We start from the raw sequence: 24202 nt of genomic DNA on the forward strand, positions 1-24202 counted from the left end.
ATGCTAAAACCAGAAGGGAAAAAGCAGAATGAAAAAGAAAAAAATAGCAAAAGCAGCAATCAAATTTTACTTCAATTAATACGACTTAAGACTACAACAATCTTTTCCTTTTTTTTTTGGTGAAAAAACAATAATAACTAACTAATTACAGCCGAATGATCTGAAAAGTTAAAAGAGCCCCGAGACTACAACAATCTTTTCTTCCACAGTCAATCATGTTTTTGGTTTCTTCAGTGTAAGAGCACCATATTGGTCTCTAATGCAAAAGCGCAAATCAGGTATTATATGCAAACTGCCTCCATTAAGCAGCTGGCAGCAGATATCTAAGTAATTCTTCAGTTGCACTTAACAAAGACATAAAGCATTAAGGTTCTTTTACATTTCTCCAAGCTCAAGCACGTCGAATACTAAACTACAACAAAAACTAATAAACATGAAATGATAAGAAGGAAAGAGCATCACCATTGTCAATGGAGATTCCCATTACATTTGTAGTTTCTAAAGGTCACTTTCTCAATACAGGAAAATTCTCAGGACGTATCATTCTTGAGATTTTAGCTCCACCAAATCTCTAAACTTGTATCTACAATAGGTATGCTGGAGAAGTACTCACATGCATCTCCGATTATGCACTTATCAGCCATCAAGTTGAATTTTTATCAGTATTGCCTTCTTGCTGTGCTTTAGAAGAATATTCCTTTTTCTCCATGATCTGCTGGATACCTTCTTGATATCCTTCTATGAAACTCTTTAAGAGCATCTCTATATGATGCTCCATGATATGTGCTTTAGAGAAATTTGGCCTAAAAAATTTTAGTTGAAAAAGAGAAGCTGTACCAGCAAGGTAAATGATGACAGAAAAAGTAGAAAATTATCATGAGTTAAAAATTTTCTTTCTAAAATCAATTAAAGAAATATATTAAGGTGTTCAGAAAATAGAATGTTGGCAGATGGCACATCATGCTATCATTCTTCAGAGTGATACCAAAAAGAAGAAAAAAAGGTACCTATGTAGCATAAGATAACGGTATGATCGTTACAGTAATGGCTCTAGACAATGAAACCCAGATAATTAAGACTGCTTGGAGATAAATAGTAATTTAATATCTACCTTAATAACTGAACCTTGGCCTGGTGAAGAAGGGATTCACCAAAAATATGCCAATGGAAGCATAAAATATAAGACTTGAACACAGGTGCCAACAACATAATAAAACAAAATGCAGTCACAGATGACTCTGAGCAGCCAGGGGAAAAAGAAATCAAAGAATAAATTCCATTCTACCTCCAGACAAGTTCTACTGAAAAAGGAAATTGAAATGAAAACCTAACTGAACTCAAGCATTACGGGACTTTGTTCCTTGACCTCCATAAGATGTCTCAAGCACGAATCTAACAGTTTATTGCACATATAATATGCTGCATATTTTGCAGGTCCTGCTATATACTTCTTGATTCATTACAGACAACTTATACATCAGAACATTTCAAGATAAGAAACCACAAAGTAAAGTTCCTCACCAATATCCTCCAAGGTCGAAGGTTCTATCTCTGTACTCCTACCCTTATCTCCATTGGATTTATCTTCAGTCCCATCATCCTTCTTATAATCATTTGGTCTAAGATCAGGACCAATATCCCTTACCCAACTTGCAGCATAAAGCCTAGAGGCCTCCTTCAAGACCTAAAGAAGGATGACAGGTTTTTACTAATTATATACTAAAAATAAATGCCTCTTATTCCCTAACGCATGGGCAAATAATAGGCTCTTGAGCATTATTTGACATTCAAGTGGTTAAGTTAACCATCAAGTAAGTAGAACAGTACATAAAAGTCATTTGATCATTTCAATATCCCAATGATCTAATTTTCACCCTGATCACCAGCTAGCATCTGTGAGATTTCAAATTTCCATTATGCTTCTTTAAAATTTGTTAAATGGAACAAAAGCAAAAAAATATATTATAGAAAGGAAGTGGCAAAATCATCATATTTGAGTAGAAATTGCTAATAGTTCAAACATAAAGTACTTCCAGACATACGTTCTTGATTTAAAGTAAAAAAACCATGCATTTTTTTCTTCCAAAAAAGGGCTTCAGAATTCTAAAATGTTATTGCTTACAGCAATAGCAACCACGCAAAAAAAAAAAAAAAAAAACAAACCAAGCTCACTGTAATGTTTTACCATGATGAAGAAATGAAAGAGCCATGCTCTTTAAATTGAAAGTAATATCTAAACTACAATCCAGTACTAATATAACTTCTCCATCATAAACCATCAAAAAAATACAATTATATAAAGGGGGGAAACCCAGAATCTAACAGCATTCATTCATTAAAACCCAGAAATCATAAGCAAACAAAACTCTTACTGCGGAAGAGAAAATGGAAAAGAGAAGTACCAAGAAACGCTCGTGCCAAGTCAATTTGCGGCGCTTTTTCATGTGGGGAGGACCAGTCAATGAAGAAGGGAAAGCTATTTCTTTGAGATCGTATCAGACGTAGTCATACAGCTTCCTGCACACAACTTTTGCCTTCATTTTAGGTTGATATAAGAGATACCCAATTTGATTAAGCTAATGAATTATCTTTGTTGTTCCACAGTCTAAATATTTAGGGGAAGCAGGCTATTAACAGGGTTCGCCGGTACTGAGGCCTGAGGGCTGTTGATTTATTTGATTTTCTTTTTCTAACCTTTTCAAGGTTTTCAGGCACTAGCTCGGATTTGGGAAGGTAAGCTGTTTGGTCCTGCTTAGATCAAAGATAAAGAAGCCAAAATTAAAGCATGAAAAATAAACAAAATTCAAACAAAGAAGAAAAAGAGGTAATGCTTTCTTCAATATCAAAAGACGATCATAAAATAAATAGATGAGGATGTTTATTCATCACAGCCAGAAAAAACTTGAGTTACTAAACTAAACTTTAGGAAGGAAGAAAATGAAATACAAAGTAAAAGAAATGCAGACAGTTGGTGAGGGGCAATGGTGTTTAGGGCTTTGTAAATGGAGAAGTTAGTGAACATGGAGGCTGTAGTTGAAAAGAAGATGATGATGAAACAATGAGGGCAAAAATGAAAAAAATAATCTTTCAGCGTTCCTACCGTGCTCTGAATGGCAATTCAGAGGGTGAGGCAAAGAATGCTATACAGCCTCTATTCGGTGGTTAGTGGGAATAGAAAACTAAACAGCAACATCCGTAATAGACATTTCATTGAACCAAACAAGGGTTTATGGTGGGCCCATGGAATTGAATTGTAATGGTTATGCCATTACATTGAACCAAACAGGGTGCTTATATTGCAGATGCACAAAGTATTTCTGAGAACTTTAGCAGTTGCAGATTCCACCATATTCACAGAGAAGGAAATCGAGTTGCTCACCTCTTGACACTAGAAGGCTTCGACGGAGGGAAAGGGTTTTCTGGGTTGAGGAGGTCCATCCAGGTGTGGAACCGGTGGTGGGTGGACCCACCTGATTAGCTGTGAATAACATTGTTGAAGCATGGAGGAGATGGCGATGTTGTTTTCTGAGGCCCATCTCTTCCTCCTTATCCCTGCTCTTTTTTTTTGCTGCGTTTGAGCCAAGGCGGTGCTGAGTGGGATTCCGGAGGCTACTGGCGGGCTTAGCTGCAGGCACTCGTGGATTCTTGAACTAGGATAGTGTGTTGAGCTGACTGTTCCTTTTTCAGTTCTAGTGAAAGGGGATAATAGTGCAGCTTGTTTCTTTTAATGGCACCCGGTTTTGGGTACCATCTCTTTTCTATTAATTAACAGTCAGCTTTATTTCAAAAAAAAAAAAAACATCTTAATCAACTATAAAGAATTACAAAACAATCATTTAACTAATCGTAATTATTATTGAATCTTATTATATGTAGTTAACTTTACCATCAAGAGATGATTTAATAATTTTAAATTTTACATAATAAAAAATTTCAGACTCAACGTTTATTTATTATATTAATTTGATAATTATTTATAATAATTTAATTTTTAATATTTACACACTCTAATTTAATATTAGAAAATTCAAGCTTTGAAAATATTAAAAATCTATTAAAAAGTAAAAGGTTATTCTAATAATATTAAATATATAAATAAAACTTTTAAAAATACAAGAATTGAAGCTTTCAAGATTTAAGAAAAATGTCTTTGCTTTAAAGAAAACCTAGTCACCGTTGAATGAAGGAGAAATTCTGGAGGTTTCAAAAATTTTATTATTCTTCCATCATCCTTTTATTTTAATTTATATTTATAACTTTTAATAATATCATTTTCAAAATTTAATCCTCCTTCTTCTCTTAAAAGTATATATTTACTTTCCCACAACACCTATCTTACGTGATATTTACTTTTGTGTATTTGACATGGCTTTATAATCTTTTAGTTGTGCCTTTTTCAAGCCTGATTTTTGAGAAATTCCTTCTTTTGGGATTAAATATGAAACATAATTTGTTCATCTTTTAACAAAATTTGAGGTTTTAAAAAGTTTAAATTCTACTTGATTTTTATACTTTATTATTTTTTACTCTTATATTTTTCAAATTTTAAAATCTTAATCTTTACTAAACAATAACTTTAAAATTCATTAAGTTAAGTTCTATTTTTTTCAAAATTAAATACAATAAATATATTATTATATGTATAATATTATATCAATTTGTAATTTTCAAGTATTGCTCACTAAAAACCTAATTAATAGATAGTGATTGTAATTTGCTTAAAAATTGAAATTTCAATCTTTAGAAATATAAAAATTTAAAATGATCTAAATTTATCTGTTATTATTTAGGTAAAGACTAAATTCTAAAAAATAGACTAAATTTATTGTTTTTTGACATATTATATTTTGAATTACTATAATTATTAAGAAATTATTTATATTATTTGTAAATCTATTTAAATTACATTCTTACTAGTTCGAATTTCAAATTTGCATATAATTTGAACAGCAGGAACCGAAAACTATGCCTAAAGTTGCCATGTGTAAAGCAAGTCAGCTCATGAAGAAATTGCTTGGCTTCTGAAATTGTTGGGGATTTTAATTTTTACCTTTACATTAAGCAAAGAACAAGGTAGAAAAAATAAACACAATGTTTAAACCATTACAAACCATATCCAATTTCTGTGTTATTCCAGGACTACAACATTTACTACAATATAAGCAAAGTTGGTCAACATCACGTGTTGATCTAACAACCTTCACTTCGATTTGGCTTGGATGAAACAAACACCTGATCATATGCACATCATTAAACAGATGGCCCTTATAATTCTTTCTATTTGATAGAATTAAGCCCTAAATGAATACCTGATCATCTTCCAGGGTCGGAATCCAGTCATTAGTTGCTGGGTTGCTTTTGAAGATAGGCTTGCTGATTGCACCCTGCCCACTTTCCAGTTGAATATCATATCCATTTCCTTCACCTCCTTCTTTCATCACTCTTATGAATCCACTTCCTGTCTGTCATCCATAACCAAAAAACAAAACCCAATGAGAAATAAAATCACAAAGACACTGCAGTGTTCAGACAAAAAACAACAACCGTGTGATGCTGTTTGTCAATGGAATTCATCTCCCTGTAATACTGTGTCTCCACAAACTCCTCTTGTTCCACTGTAGCTCCCCCCTCTGAGATCTTCACCTATGAAAGCAAAGCAAAGAGCTGAACCCAAAACTTGAAAGACAAAGATGACGGGGGACAAGGTTAAGGAATTGCGTACCTGAGATTGAGATTGAAGGGACCGTAACTTGTCAAGCTCGGGTATGTTTTGGTCCACATCTGAAGGGGGATTGGAGGATGTCAAATATGGTTCACTCCGGTTGGGTTTGGTGGGTCGTTTTGGGACCATCGAATAGAACTGAGCTCTCACCTGATTGGTGATTCGTTGTTGTTGATCCGAGTCCAAAACTTCATCGCTCCGGCTTGGTTTAGTCGCCGTCCATTGACCCACCATCTTGATCTTTGATTATTTTTACAGTTGATGTTATTGATTGAATGAGAATGAGACTCTTGGTGGTGGAAAGGGTCAGCAACCTAATTAATATAGAGTGAATATAAAAATCGAAACTATGGGCTACAAATACCAGGTACATGTCGAACCTACCATCTTTCTTACTAGAACAGGCCGAATGTTTAAGTTTACCTTTTCTTTTATAATATCATTTTCATTTGAAAATTAAAAATTAAAAATTTTAAGCAAACGTCGCCTCATCTTGACAATTGTGAAGGATCTCTTTGATCCTAAACGCTTCACCAACAATCATATAGTCTTCTTCAATTTCATCGGTCAAAGCTTCAGCATCTCCATGGCTATAATTTAAAATTTGTTGAAAAGAGAGAGAGATTGAGGATTTTCATGAGATGAGATTGTGTTTTGTTGTAAAAATATATATAAAAAATAAAAATATTTATGTATTTATATATATTAATTTTTTAAGAATTAATATCAAAATGATGAAATGTAATTTTGAGAGTTAATTTTTTTAAATTATTATTAACTCAATATAATAAGTAAAAGTTAAGAGTTAGATTTGTTATCATATCAATTTTTTAACGGTTACGTCATCCTCTAATCCGATACTTAATGGAAATGGTTAAAAAAAACTTGATTAGTTGAGTAACCAATATAAAAAAATAATTATAGTTAAGTGACAAAAAAAAGAAAACGTATCCATAATTGGGTGACCTATAGTGTAGTTTACTCAAAATTTTATATAAATTTTCAAGTGATGACATAATACAAGCTTAGAATGTTACATACAATGTTCTAATAACCGAACCTATAGTTGAATCAATCTGACCATTAGTTCTCGATCCAACCAGTTTGATCGGTTCAACTACTAGACTAAAAATATTTAAATAAATAATTAAAAATTCATATTTTTTTTAAAAAATTATTAAACTGGTTCAACCTGTTCAACTACTAGTTTTTGTCCTAATTTTCAATTTTACCAGTTTTGAGTAATTTCTGATTCAGTCAATTTAACCTATTTGTTTGGACCAATATAGGGGTTGGTTCTCGGTTTAATCGATCTGGCCGATCAATCCAGTCATGTTCCAAGAATACTTGTCACATCATCAAATCTTGATGAAATCCAAGTTTAAGGATCAAAATGGATTTACTTGTCAAGTTCAGGGGCAAATAATTATATTATTCTTTTTTTAATTTGTTCAGTAAATCAACTTATATTCGAGTTTGACATTTTTAATATGGTATTTGTGTTCTTTTATTCATTGTGGTAATTGTATTTTTCAAAAGTTATATATTTAATATTGAAAGATAACGGTGTTAATATTTTACTGTTAAATTGTTAATATTATTATGTTTGATTTTTATGATTTTGTTAATAGAATAAATTAAGTGTTAATTGTGAATTTGTTTATTTTGTTGAATATAATATGATTACCATAACTTTTCAAGTTTTAGGGTAGATTTGATGAAAACTAATTGTTAATATTATATTAGTTAATTATGAATTTTCATTACATCAACCCTAAAACTCGAGTTAAACACTAAAAAGTTAACATTGTTATTTTAAAGTATCAAAATGTATACTTATGCGAAATACATGTATCACATTGGACCAAAAAACACATATACCACGTTAGAAAAAGATTATCAAACTCAGATACCAAATGATGTATTAAACATTTTGAATTTAATAGAGCGTTTTAACCATTTTCTTAGAAATATATATATTTAATAAAAAAGATTAAACATCTAGGTCACATTTTAAATACAAAAAAACCTTCATTAAATAATTAAAAGAAAACATTTAAGTCTCTAAACAAAAACCGTAATCAGTTGAGTCATTAATTGAAAGTTAGCAATCAATCAAACCCTTGAAATTTAGTTTTTTTTCGAAACTTTTACCGAACCATTACTTATCACCTCTCCTCAATCTATTCTTATCAATTCCTTTCGCATCACCTCTCCTCAACTAAAATCGTTACTCACCACTCACTTTAAGCTACCAAACACTAACGACAAGTTTAATTTGCTCTAATTGAATAGAGTCAGAACTGAATAGTTGTTCGATGTGAATGGAGTAGAGAAGTAATAGATATTTCTTTGTTTGTTCGGTTGAATAGAATAGACAACAAATAATATTACAGAACAGTAAATGAATAGACGACAAATAACAAATGTGATCTTGGATTAGAAGTAATATTTTATTTATAATATAATATCTTATAGATTTTTTAAAAGCATTATATTTATTAATAAAATAAAAATATTATGATTAAATTATTAATAAAAATTTATAAGATAATTTATAATTAAAATATATTAAAATATTTTCGGAAAAATAATATGTAGTAAATAATGATTAATATTTAAAGTACCAAATATAATATTATAATATAGATAAATATGATTAACACTATTTATTATTTATATCTATATAATTTTATTAATATTAATATTAGATTTTTTTTTCAAATATTCTCATATAATAAAAATAAATTCTTTAGGATATAACCGGCATTTGGGAAAATGTACAACAGCGGTTGCTGAGTTGTGGGGAATTTTGGATGGGCTTCTGTTCCTTCAGAAACAAGGATATGATGAGGTCATTATACAGTCTCATAGCCTTGAAAATGTTATTTCTATTTGTGACAGCAAGCCTGATGGTCCAAAAAGCTTCCTAATAAAGAGAATTCATCAAATTCTAGCATTTGAAGAGAAGTGATCCTTAAATTATATTCCAAGAGAGTCTAATCAGGTAGCGGATGCTTTGACAAAAATGGCTTTAATGAGGAGCGAAACTTTGTAGATTTTTGAAGAACCCCTTTTGGAACTCCAAGTGCTCTTGAAAGACGAATGTAGTTTTGATAATGTGACTAGAAATTAATTTTCTAGTACTCTATTTTATTTACCCAAAAAAATAAAAATAAATTCTTAAAATTCCCTTAATTAAATTAGCAACAATTAATTTAATCACTTAAAAAATTTAAGTGTTTCTAAAGTCAACAACAAGTTTATCTATGCCTTGGAAAATATACAAAAGGTTTTTAGTACATTTAAATTCTTTAAAATTAGTTAGAAGTTAAAATATTGCAATTTTTTAGCAATGCCTTGAGATATAGTGTTTTATGTCTCGAGACATAAAAATTTGAAATAAAAGTTTTGCTTCAAGGGTGCAGTGTCTTGAGACACTCCTTTAAATTCTCGAGAGATTTTTCTCGATCTCTCATGATATCTTTTTCAATGTCTCAAAACATAGAATTGCAGGCTGAATTAAATGCACGAAATCAATGTCTCAAGATATTTTTCTATGTAAATATGTTTAAAATAAGCTATGTGAACCAAATATGCCCATTACTAAGTGTACATGCCTTAATTAATTGATTTTGAGCATTTTGTTATTTGGTTGAAAAATGCATTTATGCCTACTTTCACAAGTCGCTTAGTGATTTTGATTTTTAAGCATATTTGTAACTCTTTAATTGTTTATATATATATTGTTATAGGCTAATTTTGGCCTATAGAATAACAAACCCCTTAACCCACTTTACAAAAATCATTTAAACTAAATCTACCCAAACCCATTACAGAACCCAAATATTTAACCCATCCCCAAGCCTAAATAAAACCTAAACTACTAGCCTAAATTAAACAAACCCTAACCCACTAATTATCCCACAACCTTTTGTCAGAAACCAAAAACCCTAGCTACCTTGTCCCATTCGGCCACCTGCCCTCTGCCACCACCTGCCCACTACAGCACCGCCCCATCACATCCACCACCCTCTACACCTGCAAAATCGAAGAAGAAAAGACAGCAAATAATAGAAAATAGTTTGTAAATAAGGCTATAAAAGCCGAATGAAAAAAGAATTAGGGTTTTTTTTTTGGATCTTTGAAAAAATACAAAAAAATAATCTTAATATACATACAAGCAGTGATCTGAAGGAAGAAAAATACAAGAACAACACCGATTGGGTAACCAAAATACTGATATCAAAAGTCTAAGGTGCTTTATTCTTTTTATTTCTTATTTATTTTCGAATTTGTGTTTCTATGCATATGTACATATAAAAGTATAAAAGAAAAAGATAAGAAAAGAAAAAAATAATAAATAAAAAAAAGAAAAAAATTTACCTTTTGGAATTCCGGCCACCGCACGCGTTGGCCGGCGACGGTGGCCGGTGGCAGACAACGGCGATGACCGGTCAGGGGACCCGCCGGAACCTGGACCTGCAGAGAAAACAAAGAAAAAATTTAGTTTTTTTTTTTGAAACAGATAACAAATGATTTGAAAGCAAAAATTTTAACTTATATAGACGTTACAAAACGACGTCGTTTTGGTTGGCACTCATAAGCCCCAAAACGGCGCCGTTTCACTCTGCCCGACCCGATCCGGCTTTGACCCACTAGGATCTGCGTGTTTTTGTGTGGAAGGGCTATTTGCGCTTTTGGCCCTTCCGCTTTGTCGTTATTTTACAATTAAGTCTTTTTTTAGTTTTAATTTTTCCCCGAAGATTATGCTTGGATTCCAATCAAGTCCCTCGTGATGCTGCGCGTTTTGGAGGAGTGGTTAATTGACCGATCTGGTCTCTCTTATTTGTTTGCACGTGCAATTTAGTACTTTTTGCTTTTATTTCTTTTAAATTTGCCCCAAACTTTCTTTTTCAATTTCGATTTAATCCTTTTTTAATTGTTTAGCTATTTTGTTATTAAAGTAGTTAATTTTATTATTTTTGCTATTATTTATATGACTATTTCCTATTATTATTATTGTTGTTAATATCAATCTATTACTATTTTAAAATATTATCATTCCCTGTCTTTTATTTTTGTAATTTAATGCATTAGTATTGTTATCTTTATTTTTTGTTTTTATTTTTTTATTTTTATTTTTATTGTCGTCATTAATATTATTATTAATATTATTATTATTATTATGATGTAATAATGTATACTTTTTATGTACGTATATGTATATACATGTTTATATATATGGTGTTGCTTTATTACGTTATTTTAATATCTTTATTACATTTGCTTTTTATATTTTAACATTATTATTATCATGATTACTATATATTAGTGTATAATTTTTTTTATATATGTATATGTTTTTAATATATTTATGTATATACTTATGTAGCATTATTATTAGTCGTTTTATTCTTAATATTTATATATTATGTAAATATTTTAATATTATATTATATATATCTATATATTTTTCGTATATATTATGTATATATGTTTTTAATATTGTATTTTATATATATTATTATGTATATATTTTAACATTATTAGTTATACATCTTTTACACTATTTTATGTATATTTCTAACATCCTTATTATTTATATATATATGTATGTATTTATATAGCGTATGAATAGTTTTTTTATATTATTATCATTTCTAATATATATATTATATATATATTATATATTATGTATGTATTTTAATGTTATTAGTTACATATATTTTTTATACTATTCCATGTATGTATTTTTTATATCATCTTATGTATGTATACAAATACTATGTTATATATATATAAAATATAAATTTTTAATACCATATTATGTACGTATTATTATTATATCTATTTTTATCCTTATCATATTTATTGTTAATACTAGTACATACATTTTATTATATGAGTATATATATACTTTTATATATAGTATTATTTTCGTATATCATTATATTTATTATTATACCTATTATTTTCACTATTATCACTTATCATTTTATTTTAATATTATTATGTATATATTTTTCATATATGTCATGTACATACATTTTTCAATATTTATTTTATATATACATGTATATATTATGCATATATTTTAACCTTACTAGTTATATTTTTACTATCTTACATATATACTTCAAACACTATATATAGTATATTTCTAACACTATTACTATTCATATATATATATTTTACGTACATACTCTTAATACCATTATTATATGCGTATACATATACATTCACTGCTTCCATTTCATGTTTAATTCTCATATTACTTTTAATATCGCATACATCTTTATCGTTTTTAATATTATTGTCACATTTATTATTTGCTTCAATATGTTTCTAGCTCTTTCTTTTATTTATTTTTATTTCATGTCAATTTGCTTTGCATTACTTCGAGAATCTTATTATTGTTTTCTAATTAATTTCAATACATGAGGCAACATATCGGTTTAACACTAAGTCGTTGATTTCATCGCTATGTTGGGTGAATCACATCGGCTCGTGTTGAAAACGGAACACCTTTCTAACAAATCAAAATTTAAAAATTCTCGTCTTTTCAATCGGATCACGATTAAATGTTACATTGAACTCGTATTTTTTAAAATCAAGACAACATGTGTTTAATAAAGATACCAATTTTGGGCGTCGCGAGGGTGCTAATACCTTCCTCGTGCGTAACCGACTCCCGTACCCTATTTTTCTCTGGATTTTCGCGTAGACCCAAATTTGGTCTTTTTTTTATCAAAAATAAAACTTTTGGTTAAAATGAAGATTTATTAGGTGTTCGATCACACCTAAGAAAAAGGATCAGTGGCGACTCCCTTTTTAATAAAACCGAAAGTCGGTTTTCAAATTTTCAAATGACCGCCTCAATTAGCGAGCAAAAGCGAAATTTTTTTTACGTCGCTACATATATATCTTATGCTTTATTTAACATGTTATAATACCAGAGGTGATCATGGGCCGGGCTGGGTTCGGGCCGGACTCAACTAAAAATTTAGGCCCATTCATTGTGCTCGGACCGGGTCGGGCCCAAAAAATGGGTTTAAAATTTTGCCCAAGCCTGACCCAAATAAAAATACTAAAACCCGGGCCTGGCCCGGCCCGCTCATATTTATTTTTATATTATTTTATATAATTTTTAAATATATATAATACATCAAAAATACTAAAAAATCAAAACAAATATTTCCAACAAATTGAAAATAAATTTTAAAAAATATGTAGACTTAAATAACACTAAGATAGATGCAACTTAACAAGCAAATACCTCTAAAATAATAATAAAATTAACAAATGTCTTTAAAATAATAACAAAATTAATAAAAAATAAGTTTTATACAATATCCAAATAATAACAACAAAATAGGAGCAACTAATAGTAATATGGTAGCAAAATAGAGAGAAAACAACAAGAAAAATAACATTCAAAAACAAAAAAAAAATAAGTAGAATTTTTTTGTCATTTAGTGAATTCGGGCCAGGCCGGGCCGGGCCCTGGCAAAAAAATACCTTACCCGAGGCCCGGCCCATTTTTTAAACGGGCCTCATTTTTTGTCCAAGCCCATTTTTCAGGCCTATATTTTTTCCTAAACCCTCCCACATTTCGAGCGGGCCTTCGGGCGGGGCCGGGTAACTCGACCCATGAGCAAGTCTATATAATACTTATTGTCACTGTTTTTGAATGATTTTTGCTCAAAATTGGTGTGATTTTCTAATAATGTCTTAGAACTTGAAGAACATGTTTCAAGTCATTTGCCTAGAAAAACCAAAGCATATTTTTTATGTTTCTTATCTTGATTTATTTTTCAAATTGACTCTATAACCCCCTCCATCCGATTTGATCAACCGAATCTGAGTATTGGGAGTTACCTCCTAAAACAAATATAGCCTAGACTTTTGTATTTGTCGATGAACTAGACGAGTATGACTTGATAAAATTTCTTTAATCTTTTTTACTGAAATACGTCATTTTACTTATTATGTATAACTCCTTGCGTAGTGTAAAATCATGCTTACGATATGAATAATACAATCATTGTTCTAGCCTCACTTCTATCACTAAATAGAATATTAAATTTTGTGCGCAAACATAATCTTTGCTATAAGACTTCTCATATAAACTCATATTTTATCAATACTTCTAACTAGTCATATGTTTTTCCTTATTCTTCCTTGGGTGTGGATCGTAACCCCGTCACAATATTTCTCTTATCTGTATGCATATCAACACGAGTCGCTACTCCCCTAGCGTAGCTTTGGTATCGTCTCTCTCGCTTTCCATTTTTCTAACATGTCCTGCAATAAGAGGCATCCATAATAAGTTAACAAGAACTAGTAAGACATTATCATACATTCATTTATCATAACATAGGAAACTAACTTCTCACTTCATTTTATAAAACTAGATGGATACTTACTAGGGTTAGCATTACATTTATTAAACATTTTCTATAGCACCCCTAACCCCTTTTCGTCGTCGGATTAGGATCACGGGCATTGCTAACAAATCAAAACAAATAATCAATCATAATTAAACATGTAAGCTAACCATTAACATTATAGTAAATAGGGGCAGGTCACGTCAATCTAATATTTTTATACTAGAATCTTATAAAATCAAATAATGTATCATACTATGCAATGCTAGACTTGGTCTTCCACTGTCTACACTCTTATCACAATTTATCCCTTCTTGAATGCTAGAAGTCGAATACATACAAGAATATTCCAATTATTAGCATTAGAGTACTAGTCCACACTCTGACTATATTTTTTTATCTTCGATGATGTTAGTAGAATGCACTTAATTTAAGTTTGCTAATTCATTCCAAATTAGAGTAAAATTTACTCTTACAACCCCTATTTCGAGTCTATTAGCCCCTAAAATTAGTTTAAAAATAGGTAGGGACTAATTTGAAACAATTCTAAAAGTTTAGGGCTATTTTTAAAAAAATTCTAAAAATAGGGGACACACGACCGTATGGAAATGCCCCACGCTGTGTGACTCTCGAAGTTAGGATACACAATCGCGTCCCAACCCGTGTCCTTGCCCATGTAACTCACTGACTTGAGACACACGGTCATGTCGTAGCCCCTCAGCCCGTGTAACTCACTGACTTGGGTCACACGGCAATGTCCCAGGCCGTGTCAGCCCGTGTGAAAATCGCCCTTATATTATTTTTCAACACACCCAGGGCACACACCCATGTGTGTTACTCGTGTGTGGCACATGACCGTGTGGCGGACCGTGTGCACCTATATGTACCTTAAAACTTAAGTTTACCATTTCTAACTTACTTGGACACTGAGCAACTCAATTTCCAATCATTTGACCTACTCAAAACACGATTAAACATGCTCAAAATATACCAAATCCATCACCTAATATGCCTAACCAATGAACCCTCACTGGTACCACAATTTATATGTTCAAACATTTCAACAATGCATCAACCATTCAAGACTTTCATCCATACCAAATTTACCAATATTGAACTAACATTTAGCTACATAGGATATCAAGCTTTAAAACTAAATACATATATCAAAACCTAAATTCAACTATAACATATATACATATAAACATCGAATAACATCAATCTAATATTTTCACACTAGAATCTTATAAAATCGAATAATGTATCATGCTATACAATGCTAAACTTGTTCTTCCACTGTTTACACTTTTATCACTATTTATTCCTTCTTGAATGCTAGAAGTCGAATATATACAAGACTATTCCAATTATTAGCATTAGAGTATTGGTCCACACCCTGACTATATTTTTTTTATCTTCGATGATGTTAGTAGAATGCACTTAATTTAAGTTTGCTAATTCATTCCAAATCAGAGTAAAAGTTACTCTTATAGCCCCAATTTCGAGCTTATGGGACACTAAAAATAGTTTAAATACAAGATGAGACTACTTTGAAACAATTCTGAAAGTTTAGGGTCATTTTCAAAAAATTCCTAAAAACAGGGGGCATATGGCTATGCGGAATTGATACGATCACATCCCAGAGTGCACCTAACTCGAGCAAGGATCCATTAGAGCTGCCCCAAGGCCCTATCACACGAGCTCGAGCCAAGCTATTTGAGGAGGCCATTTCGGCCTTAGTCAATCAAGTATGGGGTTAAACGTTGGCTGAACATATTGAGAGAGCTTGGACCAACTCAACAAAGACTCATTGCAATCTCTTGCAAGTAGACCTCAGCTCACATTCAGCTCCACGAGCTTAGCTCAGCTCTTTTGAGCTCATCATTATTTCTTTCTAGCTCATTTGCTTATTTGTTGGAATAAACTAAGTGTCTACTATTAGATAGTTAAATTTGTTTCAGCTCATTAATACATTTCTTAGCTCATTACAGCTCATTAGATGTGTTTAATATGTTTTATGTTAGCCGAATTAATATGTCATGTTTTATGTCAATATTTAATTTGTGTTAGCTTAATTATGTGTTATTAATGTGTCTAAGTAAAGCATGAATATATTTTGTCATAATTCATCTGAATTAAACTTTTCATGAATCAATTTAATGTGTTAATTGGATTTATGTGCAGCCAAATGCATGAAGGAGATTTAATGCAAGGTGCATGAATGGCGGGCTACAATGTAGAGAGAGATACATGCATGGATGGCTTCAATACATGGTGTGCTAATTATTTGGCTTCTCCAAGCACCTTTTTGGCCAAAGGTTAGCTGCACATTTAAGCTCCCAAGTTGGCTAGTTAGCTTTCCCAAGCTACTTGAATGATTTCACATCAACCGAATTAATCCATTCACACAAGAGAGCTATTTGGTTTTGTGCATTTACACATGGATGGCCCTTCAAGTTCAGTGTTCACATTTCTAACGCCTATTGCACTCGCCTAGCTGCTAATTTAATTCATCCATCCATTCAGTTGATCAAGGCAAAGCAATTAAGCTCATGGCTAAACCTAGACATGCCCAGTCAATTTCCAAATTCTTCCAAGTTCATTCAGCTGAATGTCCTTCATCTAGAAGCTGTCTAGTGGCATTCCAAAGGCTGAATATAGACATGGAATTCTTATGGTTTTTTTTTCTAGAACTTTTTAGCTCATATAAAGCAGAAATACTTATTCATTAAGTCACTAATGTACCTATTCGGCTAGTCTTAGGTTTTTCCTATAAATACTTTGTTCTTTGCTATTTGTAGGGACTTTCTGCCAATTTGAATGAACATTGAGTTGTTTGTGAGGTTTTCCTCTCTCAAGTTTCATCCGAGACTCAGCTTGAATTATCTGCTAGTCAGTGGCATCAACCTGATTCTTCTTTCGAACTTATCACTCTCGTAGTGTGGCGTCCACGCAACCTTTTACCTTTGGTTCTTACCTTGCTAAGTAATGGGTTAGGGTCCCCTATCTTTCATCACCGAACCACCTTAAGTCATATAAGCCTCGGGTCAACACTCTTCTTAGTGTTGGTTCGTCCTTGACACTTAAGTTCGATTTCCATCCCATCTAACTATCAACTTTTCATTTTTTTTCTTGGTTAGCCAAACCTAAATCCACAAAAACTTAGCCAATTCAAACCTATTCTTCATTCTTAATTTCCATACTTAGCCAATACAAACATATTTCATGTTTGGAATGATACTTCCTCGTTCGACGATCGGGCATTGTAACAGCCTGATTTGAGCCTTAGTCAGAACAGCGGTTTCGGGACCACAAATTTGAAGTTGGAAAAAAATTTTTATTAGTAATTTGGTGTTATAGCATGATTATATGAGTGCATGAAAAATTTGATGAATTAATTGTAGCGTTTGGGGGCTTAATTTCGAAAAAGGACCAAATCGCAAAAGGGTAAAAGTTTTATTTTGCTAGTTAGATATACCAAATAGCTAGAGAACCAAAATTGGGGGTCTTTAAAGTGAAATTAAGCCTTTAAATAAGTGATGTCCGGCCATGAGACAAGGAATTAAAATAGTCAAAATGGTTAGGTGAATTTTGGTAACCAAATTGACTAGAAATAAAATAAAATAATCAAAGAATGATATCATCTCTTTCTCATCTTCTTCTTCACCAAAGTTTTCAGCAAAAGTAAGGGTTTTGAAGCTTTAAAATTTCAGCCAAGCTATCTTCCTGCAAGTAAGTGATTTAGATGTCTATTTTTGATAATTTTTGTACTTTTGGAACCCTTGTAGCATGAGCTAGCTAATGGAGGAACTATTTTGTGAAATGGTTGATAATCTAGGGTTTTTCCATGACAGAATTTATGTTTTTTTCTGAATTTTTATGGAAGAAAATGAGTCTTGGTTGTGTAATAAACAACTTTTGTGAAAGAAGTTTGCATGAAAACACCTAAAAAGGGCTATTTTGTAAAGTTGTAAAATAAGTTGTAAATGTGTGAAATAATTGAAATTGTGAGTTGCTATAGTCATAAAAAGAATTCGACTAGGCTTGGTAAATGAGGAAATTCAATAAAAATCGATTTACGAGCCTAAGGGCAAAATCGTAATTTTTGTAAAGTCTAAGGGGAAAATGATCATTTTGCAAAATTGTGAATTATAGAATGTTTTAATTAATTTAATGATTAAATGAGTGAATTTCATCATGTTAGATCAAGAAAATCGAGATTTGGGCTTAAATCAGAAAGTAGGAGGTTATGGACTAAAATGGAGTAATTAGCCGGAATTGCATTCGAGGTAAGTCCGTGTGACTAAATAAGCATGTTATCCATGTTATTGTTAAAATTAATTGAAATCTATCTTGCTTTGGTTATATTGAATTATATGTTGATGATATTGAATTAGGTGCCCAAATGTCAAAATTTTCGAACGAGATTTTTACAAAATAGTTCTATAAAACTGTAGACCATCAAAATATAAGAAAATGGATTTTTCTACGTTGGATTCATAGTCCCGAAACCACTGTTCCAACTAGCCCCAAAATCGGGTTGTTACAATCGAGCTTCCGATAATCTGAAAAGTAAAGGAAAATAATTGCGTAAGCAATGAATGCTTAGTAACCTCGTATAAACTTTAATCAAATTAATCCATTTCATTATTAAATTTACACTTATCAAGAATAAACATTTACTGATACCACACGATTCAAGAAACCATATTCAACAACTCACAAAATGAGTAAATCCATAGCATCACTTATAGTAGAGTTTTAAATAACATTATACTCTTCCAAATTTTTTTATTCTCATTTTTATTTCTTTACTTATTACACCCATTCCAAATGCATAACATACAAGTCATAAGCATATCATACCACCGTAGCCACAAGCTAGTGTATGCAAACATAACCCTTTTCAAATTAATAACATAATAAGCCATTTCGTAAAAAAATTGCATAACTTAATACTTACCACTCTTTCATGAGTACAAGTATATTTTCATTTGAGCACTTACCATTTCATTGCATCTTATAATTAAACATATTATCATTCAACCGATAGTTTGGCACTTGCCTAAGCATCAAACAACAACACTTGTTAGCGTATGTGAACATATTTCATATAACTTCAACATCAATAACCTTAATATCTCAACATGTTACACTTGAGTTTATTACTCGTCTCAACTTACATAATTTCCATGTATCAACATATCAAGATATTGATATATATACATGTCATAATGCATATCATTATCTTACCATTTCTTCATATACATATATCATTCAAGACAACTCCCGATATTTTACCTTTCGAAGAACGACTTACAGATTTGAGTACATCATTAACAGAAGCTCGAAAGCTGAACAGAAGCTCATAAGAGCTAGACAGAAACCCATAAGGGTTGAACAAAAGCTCGTAAGAGCTGAATGGAAGCTCATAAGAGATGAATAGAAACTCATAAGAGTTGAATAGAAGCTCAAAGAGCTAAACGGAAACTCATATGAGTTAAACAGAAGCTCGTAAGAGCTTAACAAAAAGTAAAACACAAGCGTTCGCAAAAAATGCTGAACCTCGGTTTACTTAGGTGATTTTGTCATTTTCCTCCAATGCTGTCAATTCGCCAAATCACGAATGTACTCAAATTCCGCGTTCAATCCAAACTGAGTATTAATTTCGATAATATTTTTCCAACAATAATTCAATTCCAACAACAGAACATATATATATTACCAATCACCAATTAACATTTACTTTAATCAAAATTATACAAAATACAGTTCATACGAACTTACTTGGTTAAATTGCAAAAATACCAATATTTAGGGGTATTTTGGAAATTTTCCATTTTTCTCGATTTTCCACTCGACCTTGATCTAAATTAATAATTTCATTCAATATATTAATTTATACAATAAAACAATTCACTTCATGCAATTTGGTAATTTTTACAAAATTTCCCCTAAAGTTTTACTTTTATTCAATTTAGTCCCTAAGCCCAAAACATGCAAATTAACCATTTTTAATACAAACCTATGCTAGATGAATATTCATGGCACTCAATACAGCCCATTTTTGCAATAATTTCATAACAACTCTTGTATTTTTACTATTTCAACAATTTAGTCCCTAATCGGGAAATTCATCAAAAATCACTTAATAAAATAGTTTTAATTAATAACTAATATCTCAATTTCATCATTTAACATAAAAAATCATATAGATTCATCAATGAAAGCATCCAAAATCTTTTAAAAAATAAAAAAACTAAGGTAAGATTTAGTTGGACCTAATTGTAACAATCTCAAAAACATAAAACTTATAAGAAATGGGAAAAAATTGGACTCAAATGAAGCAAACATGAAAAACCAGCTCAAGGAGCTCTCCCCATGCGTGTTTGAAGCGAAATTGAAGAAGAAATGTCTAGAAATCCTTTTAAAATTCAATTTGGGTGTTTTAATTTCATTTTAATTACCATTTTGCCATTAAATGGCTTTATTTTATTATTTTCTTCTCTTATGCCTCCTCATCCTTTTCATTTAGGTATAAATGCTATTTAGGTCTTTCTTTATTTATTAACCATGTCATTTAATCACTTAATTATTATAATTAGTAAGTTTTGCACCTTTTTCAATTTAGTCATTTTTAATTAATTAACTATCGAAACGTAAAAATTTTCTAACGAAAATTTATTACCACCTTAATGCCACTCCATAAATATTTATAAAAATATTTACGGCTCGATTTATGGAAACGAGGTCTCGATACTTTATTTTCTAAAACCACTTGACCTAAATTATTATTATAAAACACAAATTATCAATTCAAAGACCTTTTTAAAATTCATATTTGACTCGTAAATATTAAATAATAATATTTATAAGCTTACTTGTCAAATTTGGTGGTGTCGAACCACTATTTTCAACACCACTGAAAATCTGGCTGTTACACGTAGACTTGGATAAATTAGAATCTAGTAGGTTAGATAAAAAATGCTCTATTCATGATTCAATTATATCTAAAAAATAATGTGTTACAGGAGGTTTGATGGATAAAACAACATTCACCTTATGAAAAACAAAGTCTCTAGCTAACCGATTGGTGTTGAAACAACGTCTGTACATGTTTTGCATGGATGAAAGTGAGCAGCTTAAAGGTCATATCAGTCAATTTATTACTCTTTTGATTGATTTAAAAAATATTGAGGTTTAGTTTGACGATGAAGATCAGACTATGCTATTATTGTGTTTTTTACCCCCTTCATACAAGTCTTTCAAAGAGACCCTAATTTATGGCAGAGATAATCTCTCACTCGAGAATGTGAAGGGTCATATGTTGAGCAAAGATAAACTCGACAATGAGTTTGGTTAGGATAGCAAGTCAGATAGGCAAGCCTCAATTTTGGTAGCACTAAGGAAGCAAGACAAGGTATGTCGCTATTGTAAGAAGTTAGGTTACGTCAATGCAGATTGTTATAAACTGTGAAATAAAAGGGTTGCAGAGAGCAACGAGGAAGGTTTAACTAGTGTTAATTTGGCCAATGACAAGGGTGATAATTTTTTGTTGGTGTCAACAAGTGAAAGCTCTGAGCTTACATTTGAGTAGATCTTAGATTCGAGGTGTTCTTTCCACATGTGTCCCAACAAGGACTGGTTCTCCACATAAAGTTCAGTTAAAGGAAGACTTGTGCGCATGAAGAATGGTTCACCCTGTAAGGTAATCAGTATTGGTACTATTTAGATTAGGATGCACGATGGGACAATTAAGACACTGTCAGATGTCAAACATGTGCTTGACTTAAAGAAAAATCTTATCTTCTTGGGAAATTTGGACTTGAAGGGTTGTATAATTAACATCTAGTCAAACAACATTAAGGTATCCCGTGGGGCCCTCATTTTGATGGAAGGTAAAAAGATTGATAGTTTTTATGTTCTGGAAGTATCAACGGTGACCGGTGAAATAGGATGTCCCTCGTCTGTTAAGGATTCGAAGTCGACTCCTTTAAAGCGAAGACAACTTGGTCATAGGAGGGAAAAATATACAACCGTTTCATATAAGAGAGGTTCTGTTTTGGATGTAGGTTTTGAAAAGACAGAGCACTATGTTTGTGGAAATCAGACCCTAGTCAGTTTTGATTGGGTAGTGCACAAGTCGAAGACTAGAAGACTTTTAACTTCTAAGTACAACTTTGACTCAGTTAATATCCTACATAGTTCGAGATAAGCTCGTGGCGGACTTTGGCAAAGAAGGCGTTGTGGCAAGTCAAAGTAGAGATTTGTGGAGTTATGCCTCATATTTTTTGACTTTTCTTCTCCCAGTTAAACTCTATTTTTAGTTTCCCACTTAAATTATGATTAGTGTAGATTATTTTAATATTATTTGACCTACGAATTTAGAATATAAATAGATTATTTTCTACCCTAGAAAAAATTGAGCCCATTACACATTTAGGTATTAACTTTTACAAGCTTTCAAAGAATTTTGTGTTTACGTTTTGAGGGATTCTTATTTCAGGTTTTGGGGTTTAGTTTTATCTCTATCTTTTGTACTCTTTGTTTTTGTTGTTTTAGTAAAATTATATTTGCCCATGATTTTTTATCTTCTTCGAAAAAGTTTTTCCACGTAAAATATTAGTATTCGATCTTTTCAATTTCTTTGTTGTTCGTTGCTTAACCGGATTTATCCCCAACAATGTCACATTATAAAATAAATTTATATTATAATATTTGTTTTAATTATATAAATATTAATTAATTTTTTGTTAAAATAATTCAACTAATAGAGTTGATCAAATAATAAAAGTGATAATGACAAATTTAAGGATTCTGATTATCTAGTTTCATTGTTCGATTAGGTTTACGAATACAAAATAATAAGAATAAGAATACGATGTTAAAAAAAATTACTTTTTAAAAAAATTATAAAATTCAAGACTTTTTGAATTTCTTTAATATTTTTATAAATTTTAATAATATTTTACAATTTATAAAATTTTGTAAAATATATTTTTTTAATTTTTTTAAATAATTAAATTTTGGAATGAATAAACATGGTTTATTCCAGAAAAAAAAACACATTCCATTTATTTTTTTATTTTATAAATAAATTTTTATTTTTGCTGATGTGGTAGTATAACTATTGTGTTCCATGTCAATACCATTAATGACCACGTCAGCGCTATAATGGTCAACGTTAGTCAAATGACTTATTTACCCAATTTTATTAATTTAAGGATTAATTAAGTGAAAAAAGAAATTGAAAGATCTTTAATTGATTTTTTTAGAAAAAGTTGATGCATCAAGCCTATTTGCTAGATTTAAATTTTAAAATATTTTTTCCTAGCAAAAGTTATACAAGTTTTGGGGAAAAGAAAGAAGTTGCACAAATTTTCCAGATGAATATTTTTTCTTTATTAAATGATTCAATCTTTTCCAGCTTTGTGTATAGTCTATCATTACAACAACTTAATAGAGAAAAGGAAATACAGAAAGTTGTTATATTTATTTATTTAAACAACACCACATCATTATTTTATCATCTCACCGTCCCCACCACTACACTGTATAATTCCATTTACTTCGAAAGAAGAAGCCTATATAATTTCATGAAAGAGCCACAACAACCACTGCTATTTAATTTAAGGAAAAACCACTTCAATATATATCGGGATTTAAATACGAGTACAATCCAATTTTTTAAGACTTATATCCAGAATAAAAAGCATTGCACTTTTCGAGATTGCTCAAACAACAATAACAGTAGAGTGAAAACATTGCATTTGGGTTGCAAATATAGTGGGGGATATAGGAAACTTGAGTGGAGCCATTTGAGCCGCATAAACTACACTTGTTCTTCTTTGTGGTGAGTCTAAGGATTTGCCATTTCTAACTTTCTACTTTCAGAAAGGATACAAAGTTTGGCGCTAATGTTGTACTTAATCTGATATTTCTTCACACTTTACAAACTTAAAATCTTCAAATGCAGAATTTGATGTAGTATGAGTGAAATTATTAAACAGACTTAAATGCAATGGATTAAGACAGCTAAAAAAAGTCATTGATTTAAAACGACAAGAAACCATCAGCCGGCGTGATTAAT

General features: G+C 31.0%; 2 protein-coding genes across 10 annotated transcripts; both read right to left on the bottom strand.

Annotated features, from left to right (window-relative positions):
- Positions 1-324: 324 nt before the first annotated feature.
- LOC107935303 (uncharacterized) lies at positions 325-3825 on the bottom strand. Of its 9 annotated transcripts, none has more exons than XR_005906639.1 (5): positions 3380-3761; positions 2695-2748; positions 2403-2517; positions 1522-1684; positions 325-803 (listed from the first exon to the last, which is right to left on the bottom strand). XR_005906639.1 is itself a non-coding variant. In XM_016867897.2 (5 exons), the coding sequence occupies exons 3-5, from the start codon at positions 2442-2444 to the stop codon at positions 644-646; spliced, it is 393 nt and encodes a 130-aa protein (XP_016723386.1). In that variant the 5' UTR covers positions 2445-2517; positions 2695-2748; positions 3380-3759; the 3' UTR covers positions 325-643. The 9 variants fall into 9 exon arrangements, 3 of the variants coding, with proteins under 3 accessions (XP_016723386.1, XP_040939957.1, XP_040939956.1); XM_016867897.2 differs by having other exon boundaries at positions 325-831; positions 3380-3759; XM_041084023.1 differs by lacking the exon at positions 3380-3761 and adding an exon at positions 3101-3280 and having other exon boundaries at positions 325-831.
- Positions 3826-5002: 1177 nt separating this feature from the next.
- On the bottom strand, positions 5003-6230 carry LOC107935294 (uncharacterized). Its single transcript, XM_016867870.2, has 4 exons — positions 5723-6230; positions 5545-5643; positions 5310-5462; positions 5003-5232 (listed from the first exon to the last, which is right to left on the bottom strand). The coding sequence occupies exons 1-4, from the start codon at positions 5954-5956 to the stop codon at positions 5191-5193; spliced, it is 528 nt and encodes a 175-aa protein (XP_016723359.1). The 5' UTR covers positions 5957-6230; the 3' UTR covers positions 5003-5190.
- Between the last annotated feature and the right edge of the window lie 17972 nt (positions 6231-24202).

Source organism: Gossypium hirsutum, chromosome A12, assembly GCF_007990345.1.
Source record: "Gossypium hirsutum isolate 1008001.06 chromosome A12, Gossypium_hirsutum_v2.1, whole genome shotgun sequence".
NCBI lineage: Eukaryota > Viridiplantae > Streptophyta > Magnoliopsida > Malvales > Malvaceae > Gossypium > Gossypium hirsutum.

Excerpts from the sequence above, each read along its gene's own strand:
- LOC107935303 (XM_016867897.2), bottom strand. The coding sequence starts at position 2,444 with ATGAAAAAGCGCCGCAAATTGACTTGGCACGAGCGTTTCTTG. Across the intron at positions 1,685-2,402 it reads CTTGGCACGAGCGTTTCTTG|GTCTTGAAGGAGGCCTCTAG; the intron begins GTACTTCTCTTT and ends ATCCTTCTTTAG. Across the intron at positions 832-1,521 it reads TTCGACCTTGGAGGATATTG|CTTCTCTTTTTCAACTAAAA; the intron begins GTGAGGAACTTT and ends TTGCTGGTACAG.
- LOC107935294 (XM_016867870.2), bottom strand. The coding sequence starts at position 5,956 with ATGGTGGGTCAATGGACGGCGACTAAACCAAGCCGGAGCGATGAAGTT. Across the intron at positions 5,644-5,722 it reads CCCTTCAATCTCAATCTCAG|GTGAAGATCTCAGAGGGGGG; the intron begins GTACGCAATTCC and ends TTGCTTTCATAG. Across the intron at positions 5,463-5,544 it reads TTGACAAACAGCATCACACG|ACAGGAAGTGGATTCATAAG; the intron begins GTTGTTGTTTTT and ends TATGGATGACAG.